This window comes from Sorex araneus, chromosome 1, assembly GCF_027595985.1.
Source record: "Sorex araneus isolate mSorAra2 chromosome 1, mSorAra2.pri, whole genome shotgun sequence".
In the NCBI taxonomy this organism is placed as follows: Eukaryota; Metazoa; Chordata; class Mammalia; order Eulipotyphla; family Soricidae; genus Sorex; species Sorex araneus.
The window spans coordinates 57,793,967-57,810,092 of record NC_073302.1 but is presented as its reverse complement, the minus strand read 5'-3'; the positions used below and the strand labels follow the sequence as shown (position 1 = coordinate 57,810,092).

The following is a 16,126-nucleotide window of genomic DNA, read 5'->3' as shown; positions in this document are numbered from 1 at the left end:
CTTCAGCAATAATCTGGAATAAAGCAAAATCTTTTCTTCAATTTTATTTGTTCTATCAGCTTGCGTAGATTTAGAAGACAATGTTTCACAGTGCTAAGCATTAACTCCAGATCCAGTTTTAAAACTTTCTTTGAATAACAAAATAGGTCAGCTTAACTGCTCTGAGTCTCAGACTTCCCATCTATAAAATGGGAATAATTATAGCAGCAGCAGCAGTAGTTTCATCTTACCTCATAAACTTGATGTCTACCTAAATAAAAGTTCTGACACAAACTATACTTTTTTTTGGGGGGGGACACATCTTGAGGTATTCAGATGTTACTCTCTGCTTGGTGCTTAGTGGTCACTTCCATATAGTGCTTGGGACCATGTGATGCCAAGGGTCAAACCTGGGACTTCCAGATGCAAAACTTACACTCAGCACTGTAAGCCATAACCTCAGCCACAATATAAATAGTCTTAACTGTCCAGAACTTACCTACCAGTCCTGGCCCTGGCTTCTTCATAATCTCTCCAGCCTGTGGGGGTTTTGTGATATTAAAGAAGATATAGTCATCACTGGAATCCATGTCTGAAGCTCTGAGCATGGAAGCCTGGATCAATACGGTCTGCCCTTCCTCCAGTTCAATCACAACATTGGTTATGAGGAATGGGGGACTATCATCCTTGGGCAAAATATTGATGGGGAATTTATGGTGGATGCTGTGATGACCATCAAATATCCTGAAGACTATAAAATCTTTGGTGGAATCACTGTCATCATGATGATAGCGAACGACTCCAGATTGAAGGTCAGTCACACTGAAGAGAAATCCTTTCCCTCCTGGTGGAGAGAGCAGAGATGGAGTTGACCCAAAAAGAAGATACGGGGACAGCAGCTTTAGAGAAAGTAGCACTACCAGTTAGGGTGTTAAGGAAGTGCTGTACTTCTCTTGCCTGGAGAAACAATAGTTTCATGGGTCTGGAGTACACTCATCTGGTATCAAATATCAAGTCTAACATTGCCAGGGTGCAGACGTCGGCAAAGTATTTACTTGAGTATCATCTATGATAGGAATAAGATAATCTTCCTCATACTGCCTGGTATAGATGAATGAATATAAATAATAGTAAGTCTCTAATTAATGTTAACTATTCTTCAACTTATTATCATCATGCTATAGTGCATCATGGTTTTGAGCAGTTGGCCCAAGGTAGCACTAGCAGTGCCATCTGGGAAACAGGCATGTAAGTTCTCAGGTCATACCCCAGAGCTATTGAATGAAAATTTCTGGAGTTTAGCCCCAGCAATCTATGTTTGATCAAATCATCCATAAGCGTCAAATGGATAACAAGGCTTGAGCATCACTGACATAGGTCAAGAGCTAGAGTTCTGGTATCAAATGACCTTAGTTCAACCCCCAGCTTGGTCTAAACTTCCAATAAGTCAGCTTCTCTGAGTCTCAGGTTTCTCATCTGCAAATGTAAATATAAATTAGAATATCACTGAAGGTAGTTGATACAGGATAAAGGATAAAGAATGCTTTGCACTGTGTCTGGCACAAAGGAAACATTCTGAACATTCTGAACACAGAATATCAGTGCTTTAAGAGCAGCACTCTATTTCATTTCTTCCTGTGTTGAAAAATATTGCTTCACTTAGAATAAATGAATAATTCTTGATGTCTCTACTCTCTCTATGAAGAATGATTGTGCTAAATAACTCTGGAGTGGCAGGAGGGAAACTCACTGAAATAATCATTAAATACTAATATAATAGACACAATGAATTACTTGCCCAATAGTCACATTCTGCTTCTTCCTATCCTTATATGACCATTTAAGAATACTCAGGAACCCAGATTCCATTGCACCTAGGGGTAGTATGTGAGTTAGTAGAAGATATAATTGGAAGCTTTTGTATTTAACTCCTTGGAAAATTGTTAAAGACAGTAAATTTTGGTAGCATAAATTTTTCCTTGATCCTTCTCCTTCAATTTTCCTCAAATCAAGATATAAAACCTGGATTGGCACCAACTTGTGACCACTTGCAGAGCAGAAAAAAAAACTGGTGGAAGCATGGATATGAAATTCTGATTTCTAGACAACTTTTCACAAAAGGAAAATCATAAATTTTATACAATATTTATCTTAAATACTGCTGAATTTCTGACCTATATATGCCTGATCTGAACTGACTACCCATAACCTGGGATTAGGCTAATCAATTCATCAAGAAACTACATTTGGGAGGAGAGGGAATTAAACCATGCCAATGCTCAGGAATTAGTTCTGCTCTTCCCTCCTTATGCAGTGTCAGGGATTAAACCTGGGTCAGTTGTATGCAAGGAAAGTGTCGTAACCTCTGTACACCCCGTGGCCTAACATTTTATTTTTGATTGCAGAATTCTTAATCACAAATGAGGATAAGCATTAAATGTACTTGATGACTAGTCAAATTGAGAGGGAAACTGATTTTATTATAAAGGATGAATATTAGCATAAAATTTATGAATATTTTATTATGGTCATTATATTAGCTGACATCCTAAAAACTATAATTATAAATGTATTTCTTATAAACTGTTGTAACTATTACTACTAACATAGCTTCAACTAAAACATTAAGAAACAAGTTTTAGTCAGAGATGCCTCCAGATCCCACACCAGGCTGAGTCTCATCAAGGGCATACCAGAGGGAGTCAGGTGAGCCTTCTACCCTCCCAAACAGAGCCCCAATGGCTGAAAAGCTCCATAACCCAATTGCTGCCATGCTCAAGGACAGATGCCAAAGGCTCAGGATGATCCTCATCCAGGAATGAATCTGTTGAAAAACTCGGGTATGCAGGTTTTGTGACCAAAATTGCTAGGCTCTCACAGAATTGGGATAGGCTATCTCTCCTCATCCCCCTGTTCTTCCATGTGCTTGGAAGTCATGCCCATAAACTGCCTCTGATACCAAATAAGCTCATTAACTTACCATGATCCAGAGACCCATAAATAAATCTTGAAGGACTTTCAAGACCCCAAAGTTATCATCTAGTTAAAAATTTAATTCTAGCTCTATCACTCCACTCAAAATTTTAGAATTCCTGAAGCAATATCTCATACTCTATGCCACTGATATACCAGGAGTAGCACATCCCATTGGATAGGATGTAAAGTATAAGGCAACCAATCTCGATTAAGAAAATATTAAGACACAAGGCTTAACCTATAACAATAAGTTAGTAATCTCTGATACAGGGGTTCAGTTGCTCCAGGGTGGGGTACAATAACCTTCACACACTTTCTTCTAAGGAAATCTTTTTTGATCAATTTTAGCAAATTATTCATAACAAGCAATTCAAAATAAATTATTTAGAGCCTGCTATTGGGGAAGGCTTGGGTGGTGGTTGGGAAAATTGGAAATAATGGTGGTAGGAAGGTGTAATGGTGGTGGGATTGGTGTTGGAATATTGAATGCAATAAATCAGTGTGAACAACTCTATAAAAATAAAGTAAAAATAAGAAAAAAAGAAACAAGTTTTAAATATCTTCCTCCAAGGCCAATAAATGAGAGGAGCATATCCAAGTAGAATAAAGTAATGAGGAATGTATTTCTTTAGGAGGGGTGGGGAGGACCTCCCAAGTTGTGCTCAAGAGACTGGGAGCCACTGATGACTCGTGACCATATGTGTCAGTGGTTCAATTCAGGATACAGTGCTACTTAGGTCCTATGATTCAAGGATTCTTAGACCAGCCCAGTGGTGTTGGAGCTTCCAGGACCCCACCTGGAAGTGCTCAGAGACTATATGACACCTGAATGCATGCCTAAGTGATTTACCATCTCCCAGCACTGATAAGCAGTATATTCCAAAGAAACTCTCCATGAAACTAGAAAGCAAATCTGAGGTTTAAATAATAAACCAAGCCCATGGTGCCATTCACAGATCATCCACCAGAGTGAGCATTCTAAGACAAATAATGACTCCAAGCTCTCCAGGTATTCTGGATATTACAATTCGTTTAGATATGGGCCTGATGGGATGCCAGGTGTAGAGGTAGGATGCTCACCTCGTACTGTCAGCCGTCCATGTTGGAGACCATCCACAATGACCAACTGGACAGCGTGAATGTTATCATTGTCCACAATCTGGAAGTGTTCCCAAGTGATAGCCCGAGACTGCCCCTCCAGAAGATTCAGGCCTGCAGAAGAAAGGAAAGGGGAATTCTGGGAAGTTCTACAACAAGTTTGCTTGCTGATTTTAAGACAACATTAATTAATTTTCACTCAGAAAACTAGCTGAAGATTGCATCTTTACAGGCTTTTTAAGAAACTGGAATTTTGTGGCTGTTTTTAGTATTATTTTTGCTTTTAATGTTATTGTCTCTAATGTGACACTGGTTCCTTAGGATCTATCCTTTGGAGTCATGACAGTACAAGAAGATAAAGACTGAAAGGAAAAACAGATATTATGTGTACAGTGGTTTCTAATTCAACCACATTCACAGAAATTTTTCAAAGGCTATTTCCAGACATTTTAAGCATAAAGTCAAAAGTGCTTTTTCATATACATAGGGGACTTAAGTCATATACATAGAACAAAATATATACATATTCATATACATAGAACAAAAAATATAAAGTTGATAAATAGACAAATATCAAATAATTGTGCCAGGCTAGTGTTTAATGGTATTAGACATAAATTATCTGACATTTTGCAATGAAGGCTGTGTTTTAGTTCCATCTCTTATAGGAATGTTTGTAACTGGAGGAAATTTAAACACAATCTTTTTGGTCCTAGCCTGCAGGAGAAATCTAGGGAGAAAGATTACTAGTCAGTACAAGAAGTAAAGATTTTCCATATCCAACAGATACTCCCCATCTCTAACCTAAAATTCTGAGTGGATATCAGAAGCTATAGCATCGTCAACCATCCCTGTCCTACAACAACATTCCCTTAAAATCAACCAACAGAATGCAGAGAATATTGGAAGGAAGAACTTTTTACATACACAAGCTGATGATAGTTTAAGATTAAGCATTGGTGGACCCAGTTAATGCTCCCTTCACATCTGTCCAGCTTTCCTGCTTCCTGACCTTGACCTTAGTCTACTTTCTAGCTATACTAGCTCCAAGAATGTCTCCACAGTCCAAATGCTGGGCTGTCATCATTGCCACATCCTCTGATCTGACTTGTTATTTCAGCTGCCCTTTGGAGTTAGGACCACTGTGTGGCATGGCCTCCCTTGTGACTATGACCAAGTCTTATGCCATGAAAATCATGGAATTTGTGCAGCAGTTGTTAAATAGATGAGTGCAGATTGCGGAGACTGTGGGGACTTCCCTTGAAGAGAACTAAACAAGGTGAGAGTGGGGACAGGAAGGAGTGCAGACACGTGGATCACTGTCGTTCCAATTCTTCCCATATACTGTGGTTATGTCTCCTTCAGATGAGATGTAATCATCACTACTGATTTAAAACTTCAAGTTTAAAAACTTTAAGTTTTTAAAGCCTTGGACAGCTCAATCAGAACACCCTTTTCTTTGCTTCCTGCCTGATGCCTTTACCCCTTACTCCTACTTTCACAAGGGTCAAGTACTTGTGATCTGCTCAGGGTCTGTATGATAGGGAAGCTGGACTAAAGACACACAATACATGGAAAAAAAAGAAAGAAAGGAAAAAAGAAAGAGAATGAAGGAAGGAATGAAGAAAGGGGAGAAGGAGAGAGTGAGGAAACATGAGTTCATGTAATCTGTCACCAGTAATAAGGACTTTGAAGCCCAAATCACTCAGTACAACACGTAGCAAAGCATTTATGGTACTCAACAGAAGAGCAAGCAAAAACTACAAGTATATGTAGTAAAATGTCCAATGAGTATGGTTTTATGGTGAAATGCTAAATGATATTAATTATTCATTATTATTATTATTATTATTATTATTATTTTGCTTTTTGGGTCACACCCTGCATTGCACAGGGGTTACTCCTGGCTCATATACTCAGGAATTACTCCTGGCAGTGCTCAGGGGACCATATGGGATGCTGGGAATTGAACCCGGGTCAGCTGCATGAAAAGCAAATGCCCTGCCCACTGTGCTATCACTCCAGCCTCAATTATTCATTATTATTTCAGTAAGAATAAGAAGACATTTCTGAGGACGAAGGGGAAAGGACTGTGCAATAATGGTAGTGGGATCTGGAAACATTGGCAGAAGGACTGGCAAAGTAACTCTGCCACTATAAAAGTTTTTCAGTGGTATTACATACTCTAGTACCTCAATAAAAATACTTATAGACATTGGTGATAAAAGTATTCATTAACTTTCATACTATTTATCACATTTATCATCCTCTCTAAGCTTTCAATGAAAAGCATATGTTAAGTTCATTACAAGTAATATTTCTATTTAAAAAAAACATTTGGGGGGTTAGAGTGATAGTACAGCGGGTAGAGCATTTGCCTTGTTCATGGCTGATCAGGGTTCAATCTTCGGCATTCCATATGGTTCCTGAGCATTGTTAGGAGTGATTTCTGAGTGCAGAGCCAAGAGTAACCACTGAACATTGCCAGATGTGACCCAAAAAGCCAAAAAAATGTGGAAAATCTCCCCTGAAAATTTATACCGTATTGTCTTTTAGGGTCCATTGTGTCTTATTTGGGACCTGGGCATATGGATGTGTGTGCCCTAATAAACCTTAAAAAAAAATTCTGATTTGTAATGTAGCTAAAATGAGTTTAGTGACTCTGGTTACAAGCTTGGGCTTCGTAGTTTTCAAATATTCATCAAGATGATTAAATGACCATGCTGAAGCAATGATCTACTTAATATGTGATTATTATAAACTTTTAGTTACTAATTCCTTTTTTTCCTCTCTCTATCCCTTTAATAGAGGTAGAGTGGGACATAGAGATAGAATTATAAATAAGTCTTCTGAACTCGCGTTCTACTGCAATTCACAGACATTCAAACTCCTATGGGTGTGTGTGTAACCTCCGGGTGGCCAGGGAAGACCCCGATGGTTCTCCCCTCGCCGCCTGGGTTCGATGGATCTTGGGATGCTCTCCCAGCCGGGGCAGCTTGTGCCATGGGGCAGAAAGAGAAGGAAATGAGGGCCAAGCCTGTTGGTTGCTTAGTTGCCGTTTATTCCATTCTCCCCACACGTCTGTTCCAGTCTCTCTGAGCCCCCCATTCTAGTCTCACACTGCCCCTCATTCTCTTCTCCTCCTGTCTCTCCCGCTCATCTCTCTGAGCTCTATCTTGCTCCCTGCTCTCTCTCCCAACCCCAACTCTCTGTCTCTCCCCAACTTGTCCCTCTGGGCAGATGCTACACCCAGTCAGGTAGCAAAATTAGCATAAGAAAGCCCTTCCTGACTGCCCATCAGGCTCAAGGGTGGAAACACCACTATGGGAATTCCTCTTCTCCTAACACATTAATTAACATCTTAATATTAGTTATTTTTGTATGGACACAGTCAGACATACATTGAGGCTTGTAGGGCAGCTCTCCTGGGAACATCATGCAACAGACTCAAGTACAGTCTCAGGCCAGATTAATCATTCCTAACCTTAGCAGGGTCCAAATCTAGTTATTATTTTTTGGATCATTACAGAATTTGTCCATGACCAAGCTCTTAACTTATAGTTAAGCATTATGGCACTTTGGCCGGGCCCATCTGGATGCTAGGGTAGCACATAGCTCACCGCTTGCCCTAGGTCAATCCAGTCCCTCATTGGGACCCTTCTTTTAGGGGTGCCAGGAAGTAAGGCTACTGAGGACAGTTGCCCAGAAGGTAAATATCATTGAGAGTCAATTAACTCCCATGTTACAAAAGCATAGCATTTACTGTCTTCTTATGTACATACAAAAAGGACACTGCTCTGAATTAACTATGCAAAGGACTTAAGGAGAAGAGAAAAACAATATTTATAAGTCAACAGAGCACAAAGAAAGAAGTTACAAATAAACACAGAGGAATGGGAGCACTGTGATGGGAGTAACCCTATAAACCTAAACTTCCTGTGGCAAGGTGGAAAGGACAAACCCATGTTTGGTGTGTGCATGTACCACACAGGTGTGTGCATGTACCAAGTATGTGCACACACAACACAATTTGTTCACAAAATGAGGTCTTTGTCTCGTAATGGGGTTTTTAATTTTTTTTATTTGGTTTTGGCCCACACCAAAAGGGGCTCAGGGACTACATCTGCCTCTAGGTTTAAGAATCAACACTGTCAGTGCTCAGAAGGCTATATGTAAACTAGAATTTAAACCAGCGTTGTGAAAAACAAAATGAATTCTAGGCAAGTGCCTTAATCTCTGTACATCCTCTCTAGTCCGAACCACCTCTGATTTAAATCATACCTACCACCATTGCTTATAAGGGTTTTATATACTTTTGAATTCACAGAAATTTTAAAAAATATTTATTTTCATTAACATTAAAATCTCACCTAAGTTTATCTATTGCATTTTAAGTTCACTCAAAAATAAAAGACAGGGCCAGAGCAATAAATAGTACAGCAGGTAGGGCATTTGCCTTGCATGTGGCCAACCTGGGTTCGATCCCTGGCATTTCATATGGTTCCCCCAGCACTGCTAGGAGTAATTTCTGAGTACAGAGCCAGGAGTAACCCCTGAGAATCTCTGGGTATGACCTAAAAAGCAAAATAATTTAAAAAATAAAATATAATAAATAATAAAAGACAAAGTAAAGTTTTCTTTGCTGTTTGTTTTTATGGCAGTTTAATCTCTGGTATATGAATTTTAGTTTCTAAGAAAATTCAACTTTAAAAAGAGACAAAGAGACAATAGAATATAGCCTACACTTTCATTCAGTTCCTCTGAATAATTTGAGTCAGCAATCTTTTCTCAGCTCAGTCCTACTATAGTTCAATATCACAAAAAGTCACTTTTTTTTTCACTGGGTCATATGGAAGGTGTCCCTGTGGTTTATCTCCTCCAGAGAAAAGAAGTTGGTTTCAGGACCCAGAAATTCTGGATTTAAATTTCTAACTCATTAGTTAGAACATCAAAACTAAACAAAACCAACTACCTGATGCCCTTAGGCTGTTTGGCTTTCAGTTGCCTCATGTGTGACATGGGAATAAATCTACCTTTCTTTCCTGACCCATTTACTTTCTTGTACTCCTTTCAGGGTGAGGCCGCTTGGCATCTGTAATCACCTGTGTTCCAGGACACTCTCGGGGCATTTGTATCTGCTGTTCTGATGGAGATGTGGACTGTGATGGGTGCGCTTCTGCCAAAGAAGAAGTCATACACCTCCAGCTCTACCTGTGAATAAAGAGTTGCATGAGAACTAACAAGGACAAATTATAGCCTGAAGTACCTCTTGCTTCTATAATCCATATCACAACCAAAAACAAAACACATGCAGGTTCTGAAAATTACCTTAAATTTAAAACAGTTGTATCACACCATGAGCATACTTTTGTGTGTCAAAATCATAAATACTGTTTTCAATATTATTGACCTAGTTTTAATAGTAAAATATATGTAGCACTATAGAACTGGCGTCCCATTGTTCATCGATTTGCTCAAGTAGGCACAAGTAATGTCTCTATTATGAGACTTGTTGTTACTGTTTTTGGCATATCCAATGTGCCACGGGTAGTTTGACAAGCTCTGCTGTGCGGGCGGGATACTCTCAGTAGCTTACCGGGCTCTCTGAGAGGAACAAAGTAATTGAACCCAGGTCAGCCGCGTACAAGGCAAACGCCCTACCCGCTGTGCTATCGCTCCAGTCCAACAAAATATGTACATACATAAATTGTTATATACATGTATTTATATATATGTATGGTGTTGAAGTATATTAAAGGAGGGCTGGAGCAATAGTATCATGGATGGGGAATGCACTTGCTTTGCATATGGATGACCTGTATTTAATCCCCAACATCACATATGGTCTCCTGAGTCCCACCAGGTATGATCCCTGAGCACAGAGCCAGGAGTCAGCCCTGAGCACTGCCAGGTGTGACTCCAAAACAAATACATATTAAATGTGCCATATAGGGTTAAAAAAAAATGCAAGTTTCTGCTGGTGCTTGAAAATACTTTTGACTAGATGATCTCACTTTCTTGTATATTAGACCTTGTTCTTTGACTTACTAGTCTTTTTAAACTTTTCTCTCTTAAAAGAACTTTTAATCTGCAATAAGCATATATACTACCTATGTCACACATATGTATGTAAATGTCCCTCCATTTACTTAGGAAACTGGATCTGTTCAAGGAGACCACTGGGGCCTCTTTCAAATGCATAAGCCTAAAGAAGTGGTTCTCAACATGGAGTGGTTTGAATATCTGGGATGGTTTGGGGATCATAAATAAGAGGGAGCTAAACATGTTACTGGTATCTGGAATATAAAGGTCAGAGATACTACTAATATCCTATTGTGCTCAGGGCCACCCTCTACAACAGATAATTATGCAGTCAAAAATATCAGTTAGGGGGTCTGGAGTGATAGTGGGTGAGCATCTGCCTTGCATACAGCCAACCCAGGTTTAATCCCTGGCACCCCAAATGGTTCCCCAAGCACTGCCAGGATTAATACCTGAGTGCAGAGCCAGTAATAACTACAGAGCATTGCCAGGTGTGGTTCAAAAAAACAAAAAAATTTAATGATACCCTCAAAGATGCCCTTAGAGACCTCTGTCTAGATATCTCTCAACTGGGCATATTTTTAAGTATCTAGATTTTAATTGTTCCCCTGAAATATTACATGACCCCTGAAAGACTACATGACAATTTTGAAGATTATTATGAGTTGTGTCAGTATTACACCAGGTGTCACTAAAGAAAGATGAGGTATAATTCAGATATAAAGGGCATTCCAGCCTATTTAGGTGCGATCTATTCAAGGGAATAAGTAAAATACAAAGACAACCAAATATCAATTAATTAAGCAGGACCAAAGAAATAAATTCAAGGGAGCCCAAGTAGCACACTAAAACCAAAAATCCCCAAGAAGATGTAAAGTATTGGGGTGGGGTGGAAGCACACACTGGGATACTCAGGGGAGACTCCTGGTTCTGCACTGAGGAATGAGTCCTGGCAATGTGGGGGAGACCACCACCACCAAAGGATGAAGCCTCTGTTGGCTGTGTGCAATACCCATTGCATTAGCAATCCAGCCCCAAGGAGGTGCAATATACATCTTCATGAGGAGGATTCCTACAATTAGATGTTATGAACTCTGAATATTTATTTAGAGAAACATAAGACATGATAAAATATGTTTGAATGTTCATGACTGAAATAATAGGCTGCCTTGGCATTGTAGTCTAGCTTCAGGCCATCACTCAGCTCTCAGAATGCCACCCCAGGTAACTAAATGACAAAATTCCTCAAGGCCCAGAGGCCCAGAGCTCCTGGCTTCCATCATGTGAAAAGTACATAATCCCCATGCGAAATGGAAAGTTACTTCTAAAAAAAACTTATCATCCATTTGAAAGCATTCTGCTGTAAGATTTCTATTACATAATGGCAGAAAACACAGACAAGAAACAGGCAGAATAGTGCTGCTTTATTGATGAACTCAGGTTAAACAGACATGAAATGAAAAATATTGTATGGGAGGGGAGGGCAGGAAATGAGAGGAGTGAGGGCCGGAAAAAAATAAAGCTGCTACATATTATTATGAAGTGGAAAAAGAAGGGGAGTGGTAAGAAGCAGAGCATTTATAGTCGTATTCTTTTGTCTGCCCTTGAGGCTAAATGCCAAAAAATGCCTAAATTAGAAAGAGGACAATTTGGGAACCCCAGGGACACATAATAAACCTGAATTCAAATCTGTATCAATCTGTTCATTTCAATTTTCCATCCTGTTTGAACCAACTTGCTGGTAGGTCTTTAAGTATGTAAAGTGTTATTATGTGCAAGTCTGGAACCAGCTGTTCGTCACTCCCATGGAATACAAAAGAGGCTAAAATTGCAGCAAGAAAGGTTTAGGTTAGAGTGAAAGAGTACTTGCCCGGAGCAAAGGGTTTAATAGTGAAGTTAGTTATCAAATGAATAACCAACTTCATCCGAGCATCTGAGTCAGTATTATTAACTAAAATTAAGGATCCTAAAAAGAGCTCTCTTGGGGCGGGAGGGATAGTAACCATGGGCAGGGCACTGGCCTTCAGGCAGCTGACCCAGTTTCTATCCCCAGTACTCCACTGGGTCCCCTGAGTCCTTCCCTGAGCATCACTGGGTGGGTGGCACAAGCCCCCTACCCTAAAAGAGGTTTATTTGTCTCTCAAACAAAAAGAAGATAATTATTAAAGAGTTGTAAATAAAACTTATTTTTAGCTCTCACACTGGTGAGTCCTGAGCCAAATATGGTTCCCAGAAATACTTTGTAGTTGTGACCAGATGTTTTCAAATATTTAATGTGTTCTGTATTAAAAAATGGAAACATTTGGGGGGCTGAAGTGATAGCACAGTGGTAGAGTATTTGCCTTGCATGCGGCCAACCCAGGTTCTATTCCCAGCATCCCAGCATCCGAGCACCGCCAGGAGTAATTCCTGAATGCAGAGCCAAGAGTAACCCCTGAGCATCGCCAGGTGTGACCCAAAAAGCCAAAAAGTAAATATATATATATATATATATATATATATATATATGTATGTATATTGGAAACATTTTAGAAAAATAAGAGAAAATTTTTCTACCTTCTTCACCAATGAGAGCAACAGTACATCAGTATATCATGGTCACTGCTCTTTCACTAGATGGCTGGAGCCATTTCCCTCCAGGTAGGTTTGCTTCTGAGCCATACCTGCTTGGTTTGGGTGGGGTTTTAAGAGTGCATCATGATTCACAGGGATGGATTCTCTTTAAAGGCAACAAACAAGACAAAGGATTCTGAAAGTCAAGGGAAGTTTGCCTCTTAAGTTGCAGTGAAGAAGCTTCCACTCGAAGCCTTCACTGGCTTCCTGCCCTTACCTCGAAGTATCTCCGTTCAGAGTGGCTGCTGTTCGGAGGCTGATAGGCAATCTGCATGTCACTCAGATCTCTCCAGGTGAATGAGGAGACTGGTCTGGTGTGATCCAACAGGTGAGTCACATAGCCTTGGAGTGGGGCTCGAGTAATGTTGAACACCAGTAGGGGCTTAGGGGTCTCATCCTCTTCACAGTCCAGAACTGATGTAGTCAGAGAGGTCAGGATGAACTGATCCACTTCCAAAATATACGTGGCCATGAAGGCAGCCCTTGGAATCTGATTAGGAATGCCCCCTCTGATGTACACAGGCAACCACATGCTCTCTGACTTTTGAAGGAGAAAGAAAATAGGAAGGAGGAAATAAAATAAGTGAAGCTACAGCATACAAAATAGCATGATGTTTAACAAAACGTCCCAGCCCTGGCGGCACTCCTAGGGTGACTTGAAACTCAGCTGCCTGTTAGAATTATCTAAGAGAGTTTGTAACTCATACTAAAGGCCAACTGCCACTGCTGGAGCTCCTAATTTAATTGTTCCAAGGAGGGAATCATCACATTTTGTTGTTGTTTGGGTTCTGAGAACCAAATCCAGAGACTCTTAGAGGCAAAAAGTATGCTGTGCTATTCAACGGCAACTCTGACCTCACCAATCTGGTATTTTTTTTTTACTTCTTGCTTATTTCTTTGACAGGGGTCAGAACCCATTGAAACAGTGCTCATGAGTCCTGGCAGCCCCAATAGTGATTCTTTTTCTTTTATTGTTTTTTTTTCTTTCAACATTTGTATTGAGGTACGGAGATAAGAAAGTTGTTCATCTGTCTTTGCACATATCATATCAATATCACACTTACCATCAGAGTAACCACTTCCCTTCCACCAAACCAGGCCATATGGGAATCAGTTCAGTGCTAGGGCCTGAGGGTACCACACTGCTTGGGTGCTATGATCCAGGAAGGACTGGCCACAGCGGGCAGTGCTGGGGGGCTCCAGGAATGCACCAAGCAATGCCTATAGGTCTATGAGGTACCACGATCAAACACAACTAGGGCCCTAATCACTGTTCTCTATCTCCCAGCCCCCAAATAGGCTTTTTTGGAGGTTGTTTTTTTTTTGTTTTGTTTCGTTTCAGCTTTTGGCTTTGGGGGACACACAGGTGGTTCTGAGGGCTTGTTCCTGGCTCTGTGCTCATGAATCACTACTGGAGGGATTTGGGGGACCATATGAGGCACAGAAGACCAAATTCAAGTTGCCCAAATACAAAGCAAACATCCTACCCACTATACTATTCCCTCAGCCCCACAAAATGATATTGTAAAAAGAGATGCCTCATATACATCCAGGGTCAAGGAGACACAACAATTTAGGCATCAGAAGAAACTGCTTAGAATTTAAACCCTAACACTTTGGATTTGTGTGATTTTAGATGAGCTATTTAACTCCTAAATCTCATTTTCCCCATTAGCAAATTGCAAAACTAGCCCCTCCCTCATACATCCCAGTATAAAGTAGGAATTAAATGACAAAGCTTAGCTGTGTCTCACATATACTACCATCCCCATGACCACCCTACCCACTTCCTGTAATGTGGCTTTGAAAAGGTCAAGGGAGGGATTATGATGAAAAAAAACTTTATCTGGGACAGGAAGATATCACAGGATTAGGGCATATGACTTGCTTCTACCAAACTCTGGGTAGATCCTTGGCATCACAACCCCACCCCCCACCCCATCCCCAGCATTGCCACATATGGAGGAGACCTAGAGTCCCCAAGCACCACTGGAGTATCCCTAGAGGCCCTCAGCTCTGCAATGCCCATCCAGCACTGTGTTAACAGTCCCTAGCACAGAACTGCTGGCCCAATGTGCTGAGATTTGCCAAAACCCTATATACTGCATGGGTGCCTCTCCCAAAACTCAAAAGAAAAAGGACAAATAACTTTATTATTGGACACTCCTGCAACAACAGACGAGTTGCCCAGTTCTCCAGTAGTTTAATGCTTGGGTCTCCCAAGTGAGAAGTGAATAGGAATTTCAAATGACTGTAAAGTCAATCATTTCACCCTTTTCAAATGAGAGTTATTAAGGAGGAGCCCTTGTGCTGGGGGTCTCCAGAGAAATAATGAATGAATCTAGAGTCTCAACAAGTGCTCCAGATAGGAAGAAGCCTCATAGCCTGAGATGTACTTATCATGGGTCAGATATTGAGAGAATTAAGTGCAATAATCAGAGTGCACTGATTCAGTACTATTGAGCACTGAATATCAGGATAGAAGTTATAATTTCTATAAAACAGGATGTCGGGGATTTTCTTGGTTCAGCCTCAACTGAAGTTCCAATAAAAGAGATATCAGATGTCAAAGAAAATGTGAGACACAGCCTAGGCAATTGCCTTGAAAATTTTACAGATAAGTCCCAGATTCTAGAACCCAATCACTCACTGAAAACATAAAAGTGGTTGAGAGACATTAGAAAAAGAGATTTGTTTGGAAAAAGGAGTTCTGGATTGTGCCTCGTCAAAACTCTAACCCTCGGTACCACAAACCTCCAAGAAGCAGGACACAGTGCATGACACCATGTCCTGGTTGTCAGGAGAAACGTCTTCTTTTGGACCAGCTCTAAAAATATTTTTTTACAAGTACACCTAGGACTAAAGTTGGGTGCATACTTGAAGAAACTAAGTGACCAAAGGCAGAAGGATGATAGTGACTGGGCTGGCATTAGCCTATAGTCTTATGTGCCATAGGAAGGTGCAAAAGTAAGCTCCCAGAGATGAGATGAATAGTACAGAGGTAGCACTGACTTTAGTGTAGGTGTAAATATCCTATAAACCGAGGGAAGAATTGCAAGTGACCATTCATGCTAGAAATGCATCCTCTCAAGAGGAGATAATCTCCAGAGAGAAGGATCTTGCTTTGCAATGCGGCATCTCCTGAGGATCATAAAATTTCCCCAGAGACAAAAAGTAGCTTGAAACATCTGCCAGACTTAGAGAGCAGGGAGTGATATTTCATCAGTGCCAGACTGAACAAGGCCTTTCCTCCAACACTCCCCTCAAAACCACCCCCATCCCAGTCTGTAGGGTCAGAAATTATAAGCCTGCAAAGCTCTGAGAAGAGAGAAGCAAAGAGATGAAGACAATTAATATCTCCCCTTTCCCATTGGTTTGTGAAGATACATGACATGCAGAAACATCCCAGGGCTTAGAG

General features: G+C 40.4%; 1 protein-coding gene across 1 annotated transcript in view; it reads right to left on the bottom strand.

The window, feature by feature from the left end:
- FREM1 (FRAS1 related extracellular matrix 1) overlaps nt 1–16,126 on the bottom strand; it is a 152,079-nt gene that overhangs the window by 122,367 nt on the left and 13,586 nt on the right. Inside the window, exons 5-8 of the mRNA XM_055144903.1 lie at nt 12,926–13,249; nt 9,156–9,264; nt 4,036–4,167; nt 479–823 (exon numbers count right to left, since the gene is read on the bottom strand). Coding sequence (XP_055000878.1) covers nt 479–823; nt 4,036–4,167; nt 9,156–9,264; nt 12,926–13,249 — 910 coding nt within the window. The remainder of the gene's footprint in view (nt 1–478; nt 824–4,035; nt 4,168–9,155; nt 9,265–12,925; nt 13,250–16,126) is intronic.